At 54.3% G+C, this 19,224-nt stretch overlaps 2 protein-coding genes across 5 annotated transcripts; both read right to left on the bottom strand.

Moving 5' to 3' along the window:
• Positions 1 to 759: 759 nt before the first annotated feature.
• Positions 760 to 9,141, bottom strand: CHEK1 (checkpoint kinase 1). The gene is made up of 12 exons (XM_071576030.1): positions 8,992 to 9,141; positions 8,064 to 8,287; positions 7,908 to 7,972; positions 7,291 to 7,360; positions 6,068 to 6,256; positions 4,195 to 4,299; positions 4,019 to 4,114; positions 3,842 to 3,950; positions 3,470 to 3,647; positions 1,422 to 1,553; positions 1,234 to 1,335; positions 760 to 990 (listed from the first exon to the last, which is right to left on the bottom strand). Exons 1-12 carry the CDS (start codon positions 9,054 to 9,056, stop codon positions 895 to 897), a joined length of 1,431 nt encoding a protein of 476 aa, XP_071432131.1. The 5' UTR covers positions 9,057 to 9,141; the 3' UTR covers positions 760 to 894.
• A 166-nt stretch (positions 9,142 to 9,307) lies between these two features.
• STT3A (STT3 oligosaccharyltransferase complex catalytic subunit A) lies at positions 9,308 to 19,106 on the bottom strand. 4 transcript variants are annotated; one of them, XM_071576029.1, is made up of 19 exons: positions 19,085 to 19,106; positions 17,935 to 17,995; positions 17,668 to 17,792; positions 17,315 to 17,375; positions 16,748 to 16,869; positions 16,356 to 16,501; positions 16,047 to 16,137; positions 15,268 to 15,374; positions 14,720 to 14,884; positions 13,997 to 14,177; positions 13,365 to 13,520; positions 13,142 to 13,233; positions 12,407 to 12,562; positions 12,112 to 12,300; positions 11,915 to 12,031; positions 11,733 to 11,835; positions 11,122 to 11,310; positions 10,891 to 11,006; positions 9,308 to 9,625 (listed from the first exon to the last, which is right to left on the bottom strand). In XM_071576029.1, the coding sequence occupies exons 3-19, from the start codon at positions 17,753 to 17,755 to the stop codon at positions 9,587 to 9,589; spliced, it is 2,118 nt and encodes a 705-aa protein (XP_071432130.1). In that variant the 5' UTR covers positions 17,756 to 17,792; positions 17,935 to 17,995; positions 19,085 to 19,106; the 3' UTR covers positions 9,308 to 9,586. The 4 variants fall into 4 exon arrangements, with proteins under 4 accessions (XP_071432130.1, XP_071432128.1, XP_071432127.1 ...); XM_071576027.1 differs by having other exon boundaries at positions 17,923 to 17,995; positions 19,085 to 19,103; XM_071576026.1 differs by lacking the exon at positions 19,085 to 19,106 and adding an exon at positions 18,931 to 18,992 and having other exon boundaries at positions 17,923 to 17,995.
• Between the last annotated feature and the right edge of the window lie 118 nt (positions 19,107 to 19,224).

Raw genomic sequence — 19,224 nt, 5'->3', positions numbered from 1 at the left:
GCCTGTCCACAACCCTCAATTCCTGCGGCATACCCGAAGCTTTCTACTTTTTTATGCCCTTAGAAATATAAATTCCTGGGGGGAATGAACCAGAAAACCCTGTATTCAGCCTAATTATCCCCCCCGGCCGCAATCTGTGATCTCCAGGACAATTAAAAGCACTTAATCCCGGCTGAAAAGCAAACAAGGTCAGAGCACGGCGGCGTCTTCCTGCCTCCCCCTCGCCCGCTGCCAGGTCTCGCTCCCCAGCTGCAATATAAATATGCAATTAAAAAATCGCTGCTAATTGCTTTGCCCAAGGGGGGTTCCCACCAGGAAAACAATAAAACCCGGGGAAAGGGATCTTAAAAAAACTGAAGGGGGAAGACAAGTAAAACAAGTGTTTTTTACCCCAATAATTAAATGTCGGTGCAGCTTTGGGGAGATGTCTCAGGGTTTGCAGCCTGGGGTGGGTTTTTGGGGGGATGCTCTTTTTTGGGGGGGATGGGGTTAATCCCTGGCTCTGCTCTCTCGCTCCAGCGCTAACAACCCCTGGCAGCTCTAGGGCTTGTTAGTCCTTCCGAAAAGCAATTAGAGAGGCTGGAAAATGAGGGCAGCCACTGCCCTGAGACAGGGCAGGGAGGGGGGCAGGGGGTCAGCCCCCAAATCTTGGGGCGGGGGTAGGGCTGTGTGGCTCGGTGGAGATCCCAGAGTGGGAATTTCGCTGGCTGGGCAAACCTGTGCCAACCTCTCCCCTGCAGGACACAGCAACACTTTGTGTCTCCCAGAGCTTTATTGAACCTTCAAAATCTAAAACATGAGGTCGGGCACCTTCAGAGCATTTGGGTGCTGCTGCTGGAGGAAGAGGAAGAGGAGGAGAAGGAGGAGGAGGAGGCGGAGGAGAGGTGCAGGTGCTCAGGTGCCAGGCAGCCAGACTTTCTGGGTGCTGACAATGTCGCTGAGCTTGGCCTTGATCTTCAGGAAATGCCTCTTGAACTCCAGGCCGTCACCCTGTGCAGGGAGAGACCAGGGGTTACCTCGCCCTGCACCCTCCTGCATCACCTTGCACATCCCCTGAATGGTTCTCCATCCCCTCACACCCACCTTCCACAGTCTTCCACCCATCCTGCATGGTCCTGCACCCACTTTACAAGGTCCTTCATCCCCTTGCACCCACCTTGCACCCCCTTGCCAGAATCCATCTCCCACACTGTTCCCCCCCCCACTGAGTGCCCACCCTGACCCCCCACTCACCTTGGAGAGGCGAAAATCCACCAAAATCTTGCTCTCCATCTCCACCAGGTTCACCTTGAAGATGAGTTTGTTGTTCCTCCTGTCCGTGGTTGAGATGGTGACCTGCCGAGGGGAGGGGTGGCCTGAATTATGTGCCAATTCAATGGCCTGGGGGGTCCCACCCCACCGTGCTGGCCCCCAGTCCCCACCTGGTTGGTGCAGCTCATCTTGCAGCCGTAGCTCATCTTCTCACACACCTCCTTGAGCGCGCGGTACGAGCCGTCGGCGTCCAGCTTGGTGAAGAAGCGCGTCATCCGCTTCACCAGCCGCTGCCACGGGCTCTGCAGCCCCCAAAACACACCCCAAAAGTCATAAATCCTGCCAGAGAGGGTGTAAACCCCACCAAGTCCCAGCCACAGCTCCGCAAAATCCTGGCCTGCAGCAGGGAAATGTTGGGAAGCTGCACCCCCTGATGGCACACGCCACCAGCTGCATCCCAAAGACCAGAAATGCTGCCCAGCCACTTCCCAAACAGTGCAAAGTTTGTCCCTGATACTCGAAGTAAGGCAAAAATGCTCCTTAATGTCACATACATGATGCAAATTTGCACCCCAGTAGTATCAACAGTGCAACGATGGACCCCAATATTGTAAATTGGATGTGAAGCTGCCCCTCAAATGCTGTAATTGTACCCTGGTATTGCAAAGGTGCATTTTATTATTCAAAATAATGCAAAATTTCCCCTCAGGTACCACAAAGCTGCACCTCGAGATGACAAACCTCACCCAACTGCACTCCAGTATTGCCAAGGTGCCTCCTGATGTTCTAAATCAGATGCAAAGCTGCTCCCCAAACACCACGGAGCAGCCCCCAAACACAGCAAAGTGCATCCTGGTACCATAAATGATACACATTTGCACCCCAAATATTGGGAAGCAGCACCACAAGATGAGGAACCTCAAACAGCTGCTGCCCAACATTGCACAGTTGCTCCATGATATTCTATATAGAGCAAAATTGCTCTTTAATGTAAAACATATGATGCAAAGTTGCCCCCAGTATTGTACACAGTGTAATGTTGGACCCCAATGCTGTAAATCAGATGTGAAGTTGCTCCCCAAGCCCCTGAGAAAGTGGCATCCTGATACTAAAAGTGTTGCAAATTTGCACCCCAAATCCTGCAAACTTGCACCCTGAGATGGTAAATACTGAACAGCCACAGCCACAGCATTGCCAAGTTGCTCCCTGATATTATAAATATGACAAAGCTGCTTCTTTATCTTATAAATCTAAGGCAAAGTAGCACCCCAATAGTATAAATGGTGCAAGGCTCAACCCCAGTGTTGCACATCAGATGCAAAGCTGCACCCCAGATCCTGCAAACTTGCACCCCAAGATGATAAACAACACAAAGGCACATTCCCAATATTGCCAAGCTTCTCCCTGATAATGCCTGTGAGGCAAAGCTGGTCCCCAAACACCACAGAGCATCCCCCAAACATTGTAAAGTGCATCCTGACACCATTTGCACCCCAAATACTGTGAGGCATCACCCCAAGATGATAAACCTTGCCCAGCTACATCCCAAACATTGTCAAATTGCTCCCTGATATTCCATACACAGCAAAGTTGCTCCTTATTGTCCCAAAAATAACACAGAGTTGCACCCCAATTTATATACAGCGCAACACTGGACATTGATGTTGTAGACCAGATGTGAAGCTGCTCCCCAAAAACTGCAGAGTTGTACCCCAAGATGACAAACCTTGACCCCAAAACACCGACAAGTTGCTCCCTGATACTACAAATATGGCACAGCTGCTCCTTAATGTCACAGATATGATGCAGAGTTGCACCTCAGTTTACACCAGGCAATGTTGGACCCCGATGTTGTAAATCAGACATGAAGCTGTGCCCAGACACACCAAACCCCTGGCAAAGTGGCTTCCTGATACTAAAAGTACTGAAAAACTGTGCCCCAAATCCTGCAAACTCACACTCTAAGGTGATAAATAACACAAAGTCACATCCCCAGGACTGCCAAGCTGCTCTCAGATATTCCACATCGGGCAAAGCTGCACCCCAAATACCACAGAGCAGCAAAAGGCATCCTGACACTGCCAATGCTGCAGAGCTGAGCCCCAAAACCTGTGGGGCATCATCTGAGAGGATAAACCTCGCCCAGCCACATCCCAAGCATTGTGAGGCAGCACCCTGACATTCCAAGCGGTTCCAGGGCCCCCTTGCAGCCCCTGACCTGGGAGGAGCCTGGTGTGCCCAGGAGTTGGCTGTTGACCAGCATGTGCTCGGGGCAGGCGGGCTGTGAGAAGCTGATGCCCTGCACCAGCTGGTCGATGCTTCCCGCTCCGCTCTCCCACGGCATCCCGCCTGTGCCGGGCTCTGGCTGCGACGTGGAGTAGCTCACCTTGTCCTCGCTGCAAGGCAGGGACATGGGGATTAGGGATGCTGGAGACAGCCCAGTGGGGGAATTTCACGAGATTTTGCAGGATTTGGGATGATCACGGGGTTGTGTTGGGTTTCCACTCAGCCACCTCCTGGGGAAAAGGCCGGGAAAGCCCTGTGGTGTGCAAGGAATTGCAAAGCCCCGTGCAGGGAAGTGTAGGCTCACCCCAGTGCCACCTTCACCGGGGAAAAGTCCGTATCGGATCGGATGTGCTTGGAGAGGCCTCCGGGGGAGTCGGAGACGCCCCCTGAGGAGAGCCGGGAGCGCTTCACATCTGCAGAGGGACAGGACACTGATAACCCCAAACTGGGGGGATGAGCGCGTTCCCCGGCACCCTCTTACCCTTTTTGAGGGGTCTGCTGTACCACCGGTCCTTCTGGATGTCGGGAATGGTGATCCTCGCCGTGGGGCTCTCCGTCAGGATCTTGTGCAGCAGCGCTGGGGGAAAGGAGGGGGTGAATGTGCTGTGGTGTGTCTATGTACATGTATCTGTATGTGTGTACGCACTGGGTGCTCACCCAAGGGGGCCGAATCAATCTTCTTCCAAGGCGGGAGGTAAGTTTTCCTCTCCTTCCAGTCGCTGTATTCCTGGCAGCTGTCACTGGGCTGGTCCCAGGGCAGCTCTGCCAGGGGATCCCATTGCCGTCATCCCACAGTGCCACGAGCACCGGGCACGCACGTGGCACTGTGGGACTTGGCGTGCCAGCCCTGAGCCAGGTGCTGATCCCGGGTACACATTCCATACCACCCCAGGCATTCCATACCTCCCTGTGCATCCCAAGTACTCCCCACACATTCCATACTTCCCTGTGCATCCCAAGTACTCCCCACACATTCCATACTTCCCTGTGCATCCTGAGTACTCCCCACACATTCCATACCTCTCTGTGCATCCCAGGTACTCCCCAGGCATTCCATACCTCCCCATGCACTGAGTACTCCCCATGCATTCCATACCTCCTCCATGCATCCCACACCTTCCTAAGCAACCCATGCACTCTCTCCATGGATCCCACCTCCTCCCTATGCATCCCATAGGTTCTGCATGCATTCCATCCCTCCCTATGCATCCCATATACCCTGCATGCATTCCAAACCTCCCACACACATTCCATACCTCCCTACACATTCTGTGTACTCCCCATGCATTTAATGCACTCCCCTACGCATTCCACACCTCCCTATGCATCCCATCCCTCCCTATGCCTCCCATACATTCTGCATGCATTCCAAACCTCCCCCAGGCATTCCATACTTCCCTATGTATACCAAGGCTCCCCTGTGCATGTCATACACCCCCTCACACATCCCATACATTGTCCTTTTGCATCCCACTATGCCTTCCATACATGCCTGTAGATATTCCATACACCCCTCGCTGCATTTCACGTCTCCCTTATGGATTCCACACCTTCCCACTCTGTGTTTCACATATCCCTACCCTTGTGCATTCCATGCATCCCCACCTTATATGTGCTCCTTCCCCATCCCATACATCCCTTGGTGCACTCCACACACCTCTCCTCGTGCATTACACACACACACACCCCTCTGCATTCCATGGGTACAGCCTTCTTCATTCCATGTATTTCCCCTGTGCATTGCCTATCTACACCTCCTCTGCATTCCATACATACACCCCTACACATTCCATATACACCCCTCATCTCCTGCACCCCCAAATGCCATTTACACCCTCCCCTGAATTCCATACATCCCTAGAGACAACCTGGTATTCCCACCTCCAGTCAGCACCATGTCATCCCTGTGCATGCCCTCCATCCCTGTATTACCACTTCCAGCCAGCACCATGTCACCCCCTGTGCATCCCATACATCCCTGTATTCCCACCTCCAGCCAGCACCATGTCACCCCTGTGCATTCCATACCTCCCTGTATTCCCACATCCCCGTATTCCCACCTCCAGCCAGCACCATGTCACCCCCTGTGCATCCCATACATCCCTGTATTCCCACCTCCAGCCAGCACCATGTCACCCCTGTGCATTCCATACCTCCCTGTATTCCCACATCTCTGTATTCCCACATCCCTGTATTCCCACTTCCAGCCAGCACCATGTCACCCCTGTGCATTCCATACCTCCCTGTATTCCCACATCCCTGTATTCCCACATCCCTGTATTCCCACCTCCAGCCAGCACCATGTCACCCCTGTGCATTCCATACCTCCCTGTATTCCCACATCTCTGTATTCCCACATCCGTGTATTCCCACCTCCAGCCAGCACCATGTCACCCCCTGTGCATCCCATACATCCCTGTATTCCCACTTCCAGTCAGCACCAGGTCACTCCTGTGCATTCCATACCTCCCTGTATTCCCACATCCCTGTATTCCCACATCCCCGTATTCCCACATCCCCGTATTCCCACCTCCAGCCAGCATGGCTGTCAGCACGATGCCACAGGCCCAGACATCCACCGGCTCCGCGCGGAATTCCGGGCGCCGCAGCAGCTCCGGCGCCACGTAGGGCAGAGTCCCACACATCCTGTTCAGGAGCCTCTCCCGCCCGTTGTGCCGGAACACCGTGGCCAGCCCGAAATCCGAGATCTTCAGGTTGTCTGAGCCCACACGGGAGGGAAGGCCAAACTCAGAAATTAAATTGAAATTTAAAAGCCAAAAATTCAATTTGAAAATTAAAATTTTAAATTGAAAATTTAAATTAAAACTTCAAAAATTTAAACTAAAAAGTCAAAATTCAAATTAAAATTTCAAAAATTGAATTAAAATTTCAAAAATTTAAATTCAAATTTTAAATGGAAAATTTAAAGTACAATATCAAAATTTAAACTCAAACTTCAAAATTTAAATTAAAATTTAAAACATTGAATTAAAATCCAAAATTTGAATTCAAAATTTAAATAAAAAATTCAAAATAAAATAAATTAAAAATCTGAATTAAAAATTCGAATTAAAAATTCAAATTTAATCTCCCAAATGAAATTAATTTAAAATGCAAATTAAAACATAAGTTAGCATAAAAGGTAAATAAAAATAATTTTAAATGCAAGTTAAGCCTTTAAATCAAAAGTAAAAATTTGAATAAAAATTTTAATTAGAAATTCAAATTAAAGTGTGATTAAAATAAAAAAATAAATTAAAAAGTGATATTAAAACGTGAAATTAAAAACTTGAATTAAAATTAAAAATGCAATTAAAAAATTAAAGCATTTCAATTAGACACCCAAATTTAAAATTCTGATTAAAAACTTGAATTAAAAATAAAACTTTAAACCAAAAAATTAAATATTCAAGTTTAAATTCAAATAAAAATTTAAACTTTCTAGATTAGACCTTGAATTCAAACTAAAAATTCAAATTAAGATTTAAAACTTCAGCTTAAAATATAAATTAAGATACAAAAAAGCACAAATCAAAAATCCAAATTAAAATGCAAGCTGAAATTCAAATAAAAGTTTAAATTAAGAAATGAAGTTAAATATTTAAAAAGTCAAGTTAAAAAGTCACGATAAAATTTAAATTAACGATACAATAACAACACCAAGTTAAAAATTCAGGTTAAACATTTAAGCGTTGAAATAAAAACATCAACGATTAAAGGTGGCGGCCGGTGGGGGGCTCGCCCCGCTCGCACCGCGCTCATCCAGCAGGAGGTTCTCCGGCTTCAGGTCGCGGTGGGTGATGCCGATGCTGTGCAGGTAAACCTGGGGATGGAGGGGCCGTCACGCCGGGAGGGATCCCGGGAAGGGGCAGCGATCCCGGGAAGGGGCAGCGATCCCGGGAAAAGGGGCAGCGATCCCGGGAAAAGGGGCAGCAATACCGGGAAGGGGCAGCACCGGGCAGGGATCCTGGGAAGGGGCAGCAATCCCGGGAAAAGGGGCAGCGATCCCGGGAAAAGGGGCAGCGATCCCGGGAAAAGGGGCAGCGATCCCGGGAAAAGGGGCAGCAATACCGGGAAGGGGCAGCACCGGGCAGGGATCCTGGGAAGGGGCAGCAATCCCGGGAAAAGGGGCAGCGATCCCGGGAAAAGGGGCAGCGATCCCGGGAAAAGGGGCAGCGATCCCGGGAAAAGGGGCAGCAATACCGGGAAGGGGCAGCGCTGGGCAAGGATCCTGGGAAGGGGCAGCGCCCAGGGGGGATCCCGGGAAGGGGCAACAATCCCGAGAAGGGACAGCGCCCGGCGGGGATCCCGGGAAGGGGCAGCGCCCAGGGGGGATCCCGGGAAGGGGCAGCAATCCCGGCGATCCTCACCACGCCGGCGATCAGCTGCTGGAAGAATCGCTGCGCCTCCGGCTCCGGCATCCCGACATCGGGCTCTGCGCGAGGGAACAAGAAAGGGAAGGGCGATCAATCCCTCGGGGCTCCTGCCGAGCCCGCCCCGTGCCCTCCCCGCATTCCCGCCCGCACCGATGCGGTCGAAGAGCTCCCCGCCCCGGCAGTACTCCAGGAACAGGTACTGCGTGGCCCCCTCCCGCCGATGGCCGTAGAACCGCACGACGTTCTCGTGGCTCAGCATCTTGTTGATGCAGATTTCCTTCTTGATGTTGTCCGGGCACTCGGCCGCGCGTTTCATGTCCACGATCTTCACGGCCACGGCCTCCTCCGTGCGCCGATTCACGGCGAGCTGCACCCTGGGGAGGGCAGGTCAGCGGGGCAGGAACGGGGACGGGAATGGGGATGGGAATGGGACAGGGAATGGGCTGGGAACGGGGCAGGGAACGGGCTGGGAACGGGGCAGGGAACGGGGTAGGGAATGGGACGGAGAATGGGCTGGGAAAGGGGCAGGGAGCCGGGCAGGGGAACGGGGCAGGGAACGAGCTGGGGAACGGGGAATGCTGCTACTAGAGACAGGCAGCAGGGAGGCGGCGGGAAGAGAATGGGCAAAGAAATATTGCCACAGGACAGGGAGTGGGCAGGGAGTAGGCAGGGAATGCAGGTGCAGTGCGTATGTGATGGGCACGGGGTGGGGACACTCCGAATGTGCAATGGGATGCAACGGGCACACAGAAGGGCACACACAGGGCAAGCAATGGTCACGCATGAAGCAACCAGTCGGCACACGCAAGGCATGTGATGGCCACGCAGTGGGCAAACAACACAGCCTGTAATGGCCAAGCAGTGAACAAGCCCCGGGCAAGCAGTGCCCACATTAGGGGCACGCCATGGCCAAGCAGCAGCCAAACAGTGGGCACGCAGTGGCCACAGGACCACGCAGCGGGTGTGCAATCGGCACACGCGCGGGGCAGGGCGGGCGAAGGGGCGTGCAAGGGGCAGGGAAGGGGCGGACCCGGCCGGCAGCATCCCCGACCCGCCCCCGGGGCCCCGCTGCACTCACTCCCCGTAGGCGCCTTCCCCCAGGGTCTGCACCAGGTCCCAGTCCTCCACGAAGGGCACGGCCATCCCCAGTCCCGGCCCCGGCCCCGCTCCGGGCCCGATCCCGCCGCCGGTCCCGGCCCCGCTCCGGCCACGCCGCCTTTTCCCGCCAGAGCCGCGCGCCCCGCCCCGCCCTGCGCGCGCACGGCCCCGGCCCCGCCCCGCCCCCTGCGCGCAGGCCACGCCCCCACCTTTCCACCCGAATCGATTAAAAGCAGCCAAAAAGCCCCAAAGTCCCCCCCGCCAGAATTCGGGATAAAACGCACCAACATCGCCATCTTCTTTTTTTTTTAATTATTATTTTTTTCTTTATTCATATTGTTTGCAATTCCCGGTCAATCAGCCCCGGTCAGAGCCGCAGCTCCCGATTCGGCGACGGCCCTGTGTGTATATAAAACTCGGTCCCGGCGGGGCGGGGCGGGCAGGGCCCTCCCGCCGCTGCCTGCGCTTACAAACGTATAAAACAACCCCGGCACAGCCCCCCACCAAACCCCCATCTCTGCTGCACAGGCCAAGGCTGGGTCAGTGCGTGTCCGGCGCGGCCGCCGGCGGCTCCTCTACGTCCTCGACAACCCACGGTTGTCCAAATCTTTCACCTGGGCAGTGAAAAAAGCCTCATTAGGTGGAATTACATGTTTTTCATAGAATCAGCTGGGTTGGAAGAGACCTCTGAGATCATCAAGTCCAACCCCACCTTGATTACCAGATCATGGCACTGAGTGCCAGGTCCAGACCTCTTAAAAACCTGCAGGGATGGGGAATCCACCCCCTCTCTGGGCAGCCATTCCGATGCCTGAGAACTCTCTCTGGAAAGAATTTCTTTCTGATATCCAACCTGAACTTCCCCTGGCAGAGCTTGAGCCCATCGTGCCCCCTTGTCCTATTGCTGAGTGCCTGGGAGAAGAGACCAACCCCCACCTGGCCACAACTTCCCTTCAGGCAGTTCCAGACAGTGCTGAGGTCACCTCTGAGCCTCCTCTTCTCCAGGCTGAACACCCCCAGCTCCCTCAGCCTCTCCCCACAGCACTTGTGCTCCAGTCCCTTCTCCAGCCTCGTTGCTCTTCTCTGGCCCCGCTCCAGCCCCTCAATCTCTTTCCTGAACTGAGGGCCCCAGAACTGAACACAACACTCAAGGTGTGGCCTCCCCAGTGCTGAGTCCAGGGGAAGGGTCACTGCCCTGGGCCTGCTGGCCACGCTGGTTTGGATCCAGGCCAGGATCCCATTGGCCTTCTTGGCCACCTGGGCACACTGTTGGCTCATGTTGAGCTTCCTGTCAATCAGTCCCCCCAGGTCCCTCTGCCTGGCCCCTCTCCAGCCACTCTGTGCTCACCCTGAGCTGCTGCAGGGGGTTGTTGTGGCCAAAGGGCAGGACCTGCACTTGGCCTTGTTGAACTGCATCCCATTGGAATCAGCCCATCCCTCCAGCCTGTCCAGGTCCCTCTGCAAAGCCCTCCTGCCTTCCAGCAGGTCGACACTCCCTCCCAACTTGGTGTCATCAGCAAATTTGCTGATGATGGACTCAATCCCCTCATCAATAAAGATGTTAAACAGGACTGGGCCCAGCACTGATCCCTGGGGACACCACTAGTGACCAACTGGACACAACCCCGCTCACCAGCACTCTCTGGGCCCAGCCCTCCAGCCAGCTCCTAACCCAGCACAGAGTGCCCCTGTCCAAGCCATGGGCTGCCAGTTTTTCCAGCAGTTGCTGTGGGAGACAGTGTCAAAGGCTTTGCTGAGGTCCAGATAGACACATCCACAGCCTTCCCCTCATGTACCAGGCATGTCACTGGATCATAAAAGGAGATCAGGTTGGTTTTTTCCCTTATCAGGGGTGTTTGGGCTCATTCCGGGGCCATACCTTGTATATTCGGACCAGCCAGTGCTCTGTGGTGTAGGCCTCTTCCAGCACGTCCAGCTCAAAGTCCTTGTTGCCTATTTCGGCGTTCCTCACCCGGTCGTAGCCCGGCGGTCGCTCTAGGAGAGGGCAAAGGACAGGCAGCGCTGCCACACTGTGCCCTGGAGATGTCAGGGCACGGTGGGGAGCCCCACAGGTGGTGTCACCCCCATGGGTGTGGCTCTAGGGACTCACTGGCCTCGGTGTAGACCTGGCCAAAGCGGTAGTAGCACATCTTGTACATGAGGCAGTTGAGCAGCACTGGGGAGCCCTCGCGGTCGACCCGGAACTCCCCAGTCGGGGTGTAGTAGTCGTGCTCCTTGATGTGGCGCCCCGTGTCCGTGCTGCCCCCGATCCGCACCATCCACAGGAACTTGTTGATGTCTGGAACATGGAGAGCAGAGAATGAGGGCTTGAGTTGGAGTTAAACAGTGAGTTGAGTTGCACGGCCAAGAGAGGGGTTTGAATTGGGGGCCAAGAGTGACCAACTGAGGGGCAAAGAACAAGGACTGGAGTTAATCTGGGGGTCCAAGAGCAAGAGATTTAGTTGGGCTGAAAGAATGAGGAGTTGAGTTCAGGCAAAACAGTGAGGAGTCAAGTTGAGCTGGGAGGTCAGGAGTGAGGAGTTTGGTTGATCTAGGGGGCCAAGAGCAGAAGGTCCTGTTGAGAGAGTGCTAAAAAGGTACTTGCAGGTACAGAAAGGAGCATTCTGGCACCATTTCCACTCCACAGCCCTGACTGGAAGTGGGACTGTCACCAGCAACCCCTGGATGGTGGCTCAGACCCAGCTCAGAGCGGGATCTTACCGTCGGATGAGTACCCAGTGAGGCCACCAAAGATGACCAGCACGTAGCTGACGTCCAGCTCCCTCATGATCTCGTAGGCTTTCTCCTCCGTTGATGCCATGGCCTGGGGCAAACACAGTGTCAGCCACGACATGTGGTGCCCAGAAAGGCTGGGCAAGGCAGCAGGCAAGGGCAAGACCCACCTGGCCAACACGGGATATGTGTGTGTTGTTCCAGGTGTTGTTGTCCACCAGGATGGTCCGGTTGGCCATGGCAGTGATCTGGTACCCGTAGTCCCACCAGGACATCACCTTGGCATCCTACACCCCAACATGGGCCGTGCTGTCAGTGCCCCAGAGGAAAACGTCATGTCCCCAACACCCCAACCAGCACCATGTACCTCTGGTGTGTTGTGCCGCAGCCAGTAATAAGCTTCTCTGAAGTCATCAAAGATGATCCTGCTGCCGTCCCCACCACGGGCAGAGAGCACGATGGAGGGGGAGGAATAGGCCTCACTGGTCACCCAGGTGGAGTGGAAGGTGTAAGTGATCAGGAAGAATGCCATGACCAGGATCATGCCACTGGCAACCTGCAGGAACAACCTGGGGTCTCAGCACTGGCGAGGCGAGGCCGTCAGCCTCCCGCACTCAGCCCCACCAGGACCAGGCATCTTCCCCAGCCAGCCCAGCACACACCTCATTTTTGATGGGGTAGGTGGAGTCTTGCTGCTTTTTGCTCTTCTTGTCTGGCCGGCTGATATCCAAGTTCTTCATGTAGGTGGACAACACCTGGGAGACCCCGATGCCAGACAGGATGCACATCACCGGGGCCAGCACCAGCATGAGACGCACCTGTGGCAACAGCAGAACTGTTGGAGAAGGAACCCAAGCAGAAATCCTGGAGAAGAGGGAATCCAGCACCTCAAATTCAGTGGATACATCAGCCCTGGGATAAACTCGTGACTGTTTCTAGGGGAGAGCTGCCACAATCTCAAACACTCAGAATGGGCCAACATGCCAATGTGACATTGATTCACCAGTCTTAGGTGGAGGCAAGGATTAGTAGATGTTGCCACATCCTAACTCAACCACATTTAGGGCTTGGGGTGCCAGAGGAAGGAGTGGAAAGGGGTTCATTGGCAGCCATTTGTCAGCAGACCCTGCTTGGAAACCTGGAGAATTTGTCTGGGTTTTCAGCTCAGCCCTGGGGGACCAGGAACAGTGACTGGGCAGTGGGTGGCACTGGCCTGAGGAAAGTGAGTAACACTCAAACCGGTGAGTTCTGCAGCCTCACCTGCCCTCACTGCACAGAGGGGGGAAAACCTACACACTTAAGGAAGGGAGAAAAGCCCTCAGGGTGAAAGAATCACCATTAAGTTCAGAGAAATTAATTAAATCAGCTTTGCCAGGACCAGAGGCAGCAGCCCTCACCATGACTGCCGAGAAGTACATGCTGGTCACGCCGTACATGATGATGAAGATCCGCGCGTCCGAGAGGTTGCTGAAGCAGTAATAGAGACCCACTGTGGGGGAGACACAGGTCAGGTTCAGCTTAGATGACATAAACCAGACCCACAGCGCTCTCTGGCAGGCTCAGCACCCCAGGAGAGGCAGGATAAACCCTCTGGTGAATAACTCAGGGCTGACAACTCACCTGGGAACATGAAAACGAGGAGCTGCAGGTCGAAGTAGTAGGAGGACCAAGTGGTGGGCTGGTGCTCAGAGACAGAGGCAATGATGGGGATGTTGTTCTTGGCATAGGAAGGGTCCAGCAGGGAGTAGAAACGCCCTGTCCATGGGGAGATCTTCCCTATGAAGGAGAAGAAAACAAATCCTCTTTGGATCCAGCAGAAAGTAGCTGGCAATGCTGACAGCATGCACTCTCCCATGGAGGCACATGTGAGGCTGAAGGAGCAATCCCAGACCTTATACAATGTCTCCATTACTCAAACCTACAACTTTTGAAAGGAAATAAAATGCAGTTTTACCCTAAAAACCCTCCTCCCTGGCCACCCTATATTTTGGGCATCTCTTTGCTGCCACAGAGTAACATTCTGTATCTGCAGCACCAGCCCAGCATCCGCAGGGTCTGCCCCTTGGATTTAAGCTGCTGCTTAAATATTCCCCACTAAGGCACAGATTCGGGCAGGTTCCTGCCTCCCCCTTTGAGGAGGCTCAGAGGCACCAACACTGCAGTATCACGGAGTTAGGATGGACAAATTCCATGCCCTTGGAAGCAAAGAAAGGGGGTGCAACACCCTCGTTACGGCCACAGTCTCAGGCTACCTGTGAGCATCAGCACAGCCCCGATGCTGAGGAGGATGAAGCCGACCAGGGAGATGACGCTCCTGAAGAGGATTTCGAACTGCTGGGGGTTCAGCTTGCTCCGGAGGTAGTCCACGAAGGCGTGGATCTGGCACAAGCCGAAGACTCCGAGGGCAGCCATGTGCTCCGAGGAGAGGACGGGCTGGGAGCAGGCAGGGCACAGTCACGTACAGAGCGGAACAAGAGCCCCGTCACACCCGTTATCGGCTTTTCTCACAAATCACTTCTTGGCACAACCACTGCCAAAGTCACAGGAAAATGTTCAAATGTTCCCTCCCTGTGGCTGGCACAGCTGGCACAAGTCCCTTTCCTACATCCACTTTGATTCTGATAAGAATCCACACGGAAAATTAACCAGACTCTCTTGCAAACATGAGCCAGGCACACGTGTTTCCTGCCACACCAAGATGCACACGGCATGAGCGTTTCCTTCACCAAAACCAAAGATATTTTTGTGGAAGGCAACCAGTGTCATGAAGGTTTTCAGCAGCTTTGAAAGTCATCCAGCATCTCCAAAAGCTCATTTTGTCAAAGAAGCAAGGAATCAGCATAAATGGGAACTGGCATAAGGAGCCAGCACCCACTTATAACCTCAATGGTGAAGTAAGAAGGGAAATCAGGTGCCAGCATGTTGCTGTTTTGTCACAACCCAACCCCGAGTCTGCAAATGCTTCTGGTGCCCACCTGGAAGCCAACAAAGGAGATCTGCATGGAGAGGATGGTTCCCAAGCAGTACACTGTGCAATAGGCCACGTAGATCCTGTGGGAGAAGCGCCCGGTCAGCATCAGCACCAGGACATGCAATGGGATGAGATTGATCAGGAAGACGTAGCCACCCCACGAGGAGACCTGCAAGACACAAACGAGACAGACCCACAAGTTCCACGACTGAACAGCTCCAGAGGTGAACACAGCAGGTTTGGTTTTCCTGGGATCACAGGCAGGATTTTCACCCCGCAGCAATGCCAGCTGGGATCTGGTCTAAGGGCATCTTCAGCATCCCAGCTGACAGAAACCCAGATTGTTCAACACTATTAATAAAACATCACACTAAACCCAGTAGTTTTGGAAATGGATAAAGAAAGCACCCACCCACTCCATTTCAACCTCCATGGAGGTTCCAGCTCCCTGGACACACAGCCACAGGAATGGCATGGCATGGATTCCTGTCAGTGCAGGCAGAGGGACCCTGGAGTCAGGATCACCCTGGCACTGGGAGAGGGGACACTCACCATGTAGAAATAGGCCAGAGCACACATGGCTGCCCAGTAGATGGAGCCAGTTTTGACTGCCTTGATCCACATGTAGTAAGTTAAGAGCATGCAGAATATGGCGATACCTGCGGGAGGACCAGAGGGGTTTAACATCATCCCTAGGGCAGAGCAGAGCACTCAGTCCATTAAAAATACACATATAAATGCTTTGATGCTCCACGGGAAGGTGAAAGAGCACCTCCTACAAGGAGCCAGGCCTGGGAAAGGTGTTTCATCTCTGATTTCTAGACTGGAACACTTCAGAGTTTGTGTCACACTGTAGGAACAGCTCACATGGTTTCTTCCAGCCACACCATCTGGAAGAATTCCTTCCACAGCCCTCAAAAGCCCAGCTATGGGAAAGGAACCCGGATCCTCCTCTGCCCCAGTCACTGACAGTGAGACTCCTGCCTTTGCCAGTTCCAAGGTCACTCCCATGATGGAGATAAAAGCACAGGGAAACACACAGTAGCTCCAGTCCCCAGTGGAGTTTGCGGAGGTGGCAAAACCCTTTCTGACTGGCAAAGATGATACTGGGAATGGGGTACACTCAACAGCCAGAGTTGGGAAACACTCCCTCTTCTTCACTCCATGGGTGAGAACCATCTCAGATTTCTGATCAGTTGGGTTTATATGGCACAAACATGGCAGGACTCCCTGGGACAGGACAGGGCCTCTATTGTGCCCTGCAGCATCTTTACCCCCGTTTTCCAGAACCTGACAGTCCTTAAAGGTGTCTCCGAGGGTCACAAACTCACCCTCGTTATCGTAGGAGCCGGCAACGGATCGGGAGATGTAGCCGGGCACCACGGCGATCATGGCGGCAGCGAGGAGCCCTGCCCCTGCATCCTGGGGAAACACCAGGGTTTGGGGACTTCAGTACTCAAAGGAATAAAAACTGAGTGTGAAAAGAAAGTTTTCAAACAGATCTCCCACTTCCCAGAAGGTCTTTGAGGGATGTGGTGGTCGCCTCCAAGCCTCCCACTCAGCTGCTCTCCCAAAAGGCAAAGAGCCACCGCTCCTTGGGAAAGGCAAAGCCCAGGAGGTGCCCCCGATGGTGCCCATACCTTGAGCTCTTTGGTGAGGTGGTACGTGACGATGGTGGTGAAGGAGGAGAAGAGGGGAGCCAGGAAGACGCAGACGTTGCGGATGTCGATGGTGATGTGGAAGAAGTGCAGCACGTGGTAAATCGCCGCCGACGTGATCATCAGACCTGCGGCACAGAAACTCCCTCACCAGGGGCTCCAGAGCCACACCAGGAAGGAGCCGCTGCCCAGGAAGGAGCCCCTCTCTCACCAGGACACTCCAGGGTTGTGCCAGGGAGGAACTGCTGCCCAGGATGCATCCCTGAGCTCCCCTCTGTCCCAGCTGGCACTCACCATGTGCCCCATGTGCCCTCCCCACCCCTCTCCTGCTTTTCCCATGTGCCAGGTGTGTTCTGTCTGGGCAAAAGCTTTACCTGGGTAAATGGTGCCCCCGATGATCCTGCCCAGGGGGTACCACGCTCGGTCATCAAACCAGTTGTGGAATTTGTAGAACCCCTCCTCGGCCAGGAAGCGGGTGGTGCGGTAGTTGAAGTACCTGTGAGGGTGACAAGGTGCTGTCAGGGCTCATCCTGTGTGTTCCACGCAGAGGGAACCAGCCCAGTTTCCCTCAACTGCCCCAAACCTTGGTTGCAAAGGTTGCTCCCTCCCGTCAGCAGAGTTAAAGGTGGGTTTGCAAAGTTAACAGTCTCCCTTGGGACTGATTTTATCAGCAACAAGCCTGGGACACAGACAAGCTGTTCCAGGACCCTCCTGCTGTGCCCAGGCAGGGAATAACCCCACCAAAAGAAAAGCCATGGCAGGTCATTCCTGGATCCAGGCTGCAGGAAGAGCCCTGGGTACCAACTGAATTTTGGGTGTGGAAAAGGAAAACCAGCTGTACTGAAACGTGGATTAACTTGAGCCTGGTACACAGCACCCAAATTCCGTGTGCTCTGGAAGAGCAAAACCCCAACAGCCCCCAGGAAATGAGAAGAACTTACGGATCAAACTCATGGATGACACTTTCAAATCTTAAGACGGAAAAAAGCCTCGTGGAGAAAGCTGAAAACACAGAGGAGGGGCAGAGTGAACAAACTGCTCACCCAGCCAGGTATGCTCAGTTTTCCTGCTTCTCTACTGGACTGAAACTATTGATGCATTAAATCATTGGGAAGATAAAGAAAGAGGCAGTTTTCAAAGGAAAAGACACAGAAGGATTATGACATGCTTTAAAGACAAGTGAGAACTTCACAGCCTGGAAGGGAAGAGAAGAAAAAGAGCAGAGGCAGCTCCATCCCCTCACGGTCCCCTCTGAGGGCAGCAGGAGCCACCAGCCCTGAGGACACAGACTCACAGAGCACAGCTGCCATGGACAGGATGAGGAGCTTGAGCAGCGTGTCCTGCTTCTCATAGGAGAGCCGGAGAAACCCCAGCTTGGTCATTTTCACATCCAGGGCAAGCCCGAGGATCCTGGAACACCTGGGTACAAACAGGAACAACTCAAGACACAGTTCCCTTGAAAGGCTTTGTGAGTTTGGAACTTTACCCCTCCTCCTGCCCACCCTTCAGCCCTGCCAGGTGCTTGTGCCTCCCTCCCCCAGGGGCTCACCTGAGCACTCACCCAAGTCCTGGCTGCTTTTCCTTCCTTCACAGAGCCCAGAACTTCTCCAACTCCTGTTCCTCTGTGCACAAAACAGACCCCCTGTGTAAGCTGTGAGCAAAACCTCTGCAAACCTGAGTGCAAACTCTGAGCAAAGTCTCTGCCTTCCCCCTGGCTGCTCTCTGGAGTTTAACCACTGCCTGCAAGTGATGCAGGGAAAATACAGTCCATGGAGAATGCAAGAAATTGGTGCTTTTTCGTGCACACAGGAAGTACAAACAGCTCCTGGTTGCTCCCACTTTGAATTATTTGTTAAATATATGTTTGTATTAGTGGTTCGTTAATGCACAGCAAGGCAGTAAATCAGCTTTGCTCACACCAGACAACGTGGTTGTTTAATTCAATCTCTGGGTGGAGGAGAAGCCAAAGAAATCCTGAGCTCAGACACCAGGGAAGTGAAACTGCGCCGAGAGAGTAACAGCTTTAACATCTTTCTACTTTTGAAACCCTCAGATTTCTTTAAAGTCCTTCTTTGCCCAATCAATCAGGAAAACCCCTCCCACCGCTCCGGGCAGGCTCAGTCCCAGGTGGGCAAACCCCGAGCTCGGGTCTCTTGAGCTACACCCGCAAGGAGGGACCTGGCACGGGCTGAGATTTACAAAATCAAGCGAACTGGGCCCGAAAAAACCCTTCCTGTGCCCTGGAAGTGGCTCCGGCGGCCCCGCCGGGCACCGGTGCAGACACAGCGAGGGGCTGACCCGGGGCGATGGAGCAGCTCACGGCGGGTCGTGGCAGCCTCCTCCGGGCAGGAGCGGCCCTGCCCGGGTGGGACCGGCCCGCCAAGCCCGCCGTGCCAGAGCCCCGCGGGCCCCACGAACAGCGCCGCCCGCCCGGGGCCCCGCGGCGCCACCCGCCCCAGACGCGGCCCCGCCAGCCCCGGGCAGCCCCGAGCGCCGGGGCTTCTTCCCCCCCAGGGCTCCTTCCCCCTCACCCCTGCCCTGCCCGGGCCCCCCTCACCGCCGCTCCCGCTGCCCGGCCCGGCCCCTCACGGCGGCCCCGCCACCCGCGCCATCCGCCCCGCCCCGTGCCCCGCCCCGCCCGCCGCCATTGGCTGCCGCCCACGCCACTCCAACTGCGGCCGCGCTCATTGGCCGAGGTGACGCGCACTCACGTGGGGGCGGAGCTTGCAGCGCACGGCGCCCCCCGATTGGCGGAGCGCGGGGTGGGCGGGGCCAGCGCGGCACGAGCCGTGACGTGTCCGTCCGGGCTTGGGGTGCCCGAGGGGCGGGGCCGGCGCGTCACGTGAGCGGA

The sequence above is a fragment of the Pithys albifrons genome, chromosome 23, assembly GCF_047495875.1.
Source record: "Pithys albifrons albifrons isolate INPA30051 chromosome 23, PitAlb_v1, whole genome shotgun sequence".
NCBI lineage: Eukaryota > Metazoa > Chordata > Aves > Passeriformes > Thamnophilidae > Pithys > Pithys albifrons.
This window is presented reverse-complemented; position numbering and strand designations above follow the sequence as displayed.